The sequence below is a fragment of the Austrofundulus limnaeus genome, unplaced genomic scaffold (genome assembly GCF_001266775.1).
Source record: "Austrofundulus limnaeus strain Quisiro unplaced genomic scaffold, Austrofundulus_limnaeus-1.0 Scaffold720, whole genome shotgun sequence".
Taxonomy (NCBI): domain Eukaryota; kingdom Metazoa; phylum Chordata; class Actinopteri; order Cyprinodontiformes; family Rivulidae; genus Austrofundulus; species Austrofundulus limnaeus.
This window is the reverse complement of record NW_013953122.1, coordinates 58472-61125: the sequence shown is the minus strand read 5'-3', so window position 1 is coordinate 61125 and position 2654 is coordinate 58472. Positions and strand designations below refer to the sequence as shown.

The following is a 2654-nucleotide window of genomic DNA, read 5'->3' as shown; positions in this document are numbered from 1 at the left end:
TTTTTTTTCGTTAAATGATTATTAACTTACAGGGAAAAAAATATTTTTTGTTGAGATTTATTTGGTCACAGAAGGTTTTCCACCTGGACAGGTGGGCAGGTGTTTACCTGAGAGAAGCTCAGCGGGAGGACGCAGAACAACAGGAACATTTGAGCCGTGAGAACACAGCTTCTCAGTTCTTTTCTGCAACTAAAATGTCGCACAAACTGTGACAGGGACCTTTATTTTGACAGGGCAGACAGGAAGCAGCTGGCTGCGTTAATTAAACTTGACCTGAGGGGAAAAAACTGCAACTGGTTTGAATTTTTTCTTCCAGCAGAGAAGAAAACCTGAAGCAAACAGAGACGTTGGACTGCTGAGTGTTGGTTAGCTGGTTGTTAGTTAACTGTTGGTTAGTTAACAGGTCGGTTGGTTAGTTTGAGTTAGCTGGTTAGTTTATTTCTCTGTGATGGAGGCAGGAACTGTCTGCAGCAGAAAAAGGTGAGTCATTTTACTTTGAACAATGTTTTCATCTGAAAAGTACATGAAAACTAAAACATTTAATTAGTTTAACAAAGATTTAAACGAAAAGATAAAAAATTAAAGTTTAATGACTGAAGAATTAAAGTTTTCACAAACCAAACTACTAAAAAATCTAATTTAATCACTTATTTAAAAGTGTTTAAATAAAAAGAGTTTCAGTTTATTGTAGACTGAAAAGCATAAACAAATTCAAAGTGTCTTAATTTGACGAGGCCTGTTTCCTTCCTGTTAGTGATCAGGATCGACCGCAGCTGGTGTTTTGTCTTTGTCAGCATTAAATGGGTTTGTTGGACAGCTGTGATTGGACTGTCCACTTCAGGTGAAGGGATATTTGTTCAGAAACACCAGAGTCCACACAGACTGAGAGGACCAAGAAGGTCGGTCCAGGGACACCTTCGAACTGGACTGAAACCTGCTGCAGTCCACATGGACAAGACAAATGTCCTCTGGAGAAACTAATCCTAACAGATACATTAAAAAAAATTAGAAAGATATATTTAGTGTTCAAATTAAGCCTTATTCTGTTCAACCAACAACTTTTTATTCAGTGTTTCTAACAGAAACATTTGATCACAATCAGAAAATCAGTTTAAAAAAATGAAAAACTTCACAAAAATATCTATTTTTTTAATTTTAAAAGGTCTGTAATGTGTATATGCTTCAAATATAAAAAACATCTTTATATTTCAGAAACATTTTGTCTCATAACTGTTATATTTTCTTTTGAACTTGTCTCAAAGTGAAACAGGAAGTGACATCAAAGGGGAACGCTTAAAAAGGTCTTTGTTTATTGAAACAATATTATTTGAACTCTGATTCTTCATCACTAGCTGTGTTTCCATTGCAAATGTTCTCAAAACTTTGTCGATATTCTGTTAATGTCGAAAAACACAGCAACTAATGGAAACAACTACAGTGTTTCCATTAAGTAATAAATGTTATTAAAGTCACGTGAATACGTTTGTTCTCATGATAAGTCATTACAAACATGGTGGCGATGGATGTAAACACATAGCATGTTGCTACCACGACACTAGCGCTCATCATCAGAGGAGACGTCGGCGTCTTTTATCGAGGCTTTCCAGAGACAAGTCCCTACTTGGGAGCGGCTACGTATGCTGTGTTTTTGGGAAATTGTAGTCTGTGAGTTTACTATTTTATACTACTTCTGTGATATTACTATTACTTCTACTTCCTGTTATCTTCTTCTTTGTATTTTTCACCAGTAGAAACAGCCGGTTGTTATCACGTGACTCCTGTGATGTGAAAAAAGTGTTTCTATTGCAGTTTTGCGAAAAACACCAATTTCAATACGACCGAAAAACCACCTCATCCTAGCACAAAAACATTTTTGTCGAAAAACTTATTTTTTTTTTGAAATTGACGTGTTTCCATTGAGCAAATTTATTTTCGAAATTCTGATTTGCGCATTTTCATGGTCAATGGAAACACAGCTTCTGATAGAAACTCAAAATAATCTAAAGAAACAGATTCTTCTCTACACTCTGTGCTGTCGGCCATCATGGCAACGCTCTGTTCACATGCAGACATTCCCTTTTGACATCACTTCCTGTTTCTTCGCACACAAATATCTTAAAAGCTCTTCATCTCAACAGCGAAAATTTTTTTCCACAATACGTTATCAATGCTTTCTTTCCAAAAATGCATCCATATATATTACAAAAAATTATGTCATGGATACTTTAAAATAAGAAGAGAATCCAGACAAAGATAAATAGATCAACTTCCTGTTGCTCTTTCAACACCAAAAAACAAAAACAAAGATTATTTAAAAGTTGTTGTTTTTTTTCAAAGTTGCCAACATGAGAAAACTGCATTAAATCTAGTGACAAAGGAGAAAAAAACATATTTTACATTTAAAGTTTCACCTTTGGGGCCGGATAAAGTGTTAAGAAGGGCCAGATTTGGCCCACGGACCTTGAGTTTGAAACGGTGATCAAAGAAAAAGCACATTTAACATGATGACAGAAATGTTGTGCTTGAGCAGAGCTTTACTATTTAGTCCAACAGGAGAGAGAGAGAGAGAGAGAGAGAGAGAGAGAGAGAGAGAGAGAGAGAGAGAGAGAGAGAGTGAACATGGTGGTGCAGTTAAAAAGAAATCAGCGATACTC

General features: G+C 35.8%; 1 protein-coding gene across 1 annotated transcript in view; it reads left to right on the top strand.

The window, feature by feature from the left end:
• Positions 1 to 260: 260 nt before the first annotated feature.
• Positions 261 to 2654, top strand: part of LOC106532132 (uncharacterized) — a gene marked incomplete at its 3' end in the record, with an annotated part of 6184 nt that continues 3790 nt past the window's right edge. Inside the window, 1 exon segment of the mRNA XM_014028141.1 lies at positions 261 to 480. Within this exon segment, the coding sequence (XP_013883595.1) occupies positions 449 to 480 (32 nt within the window).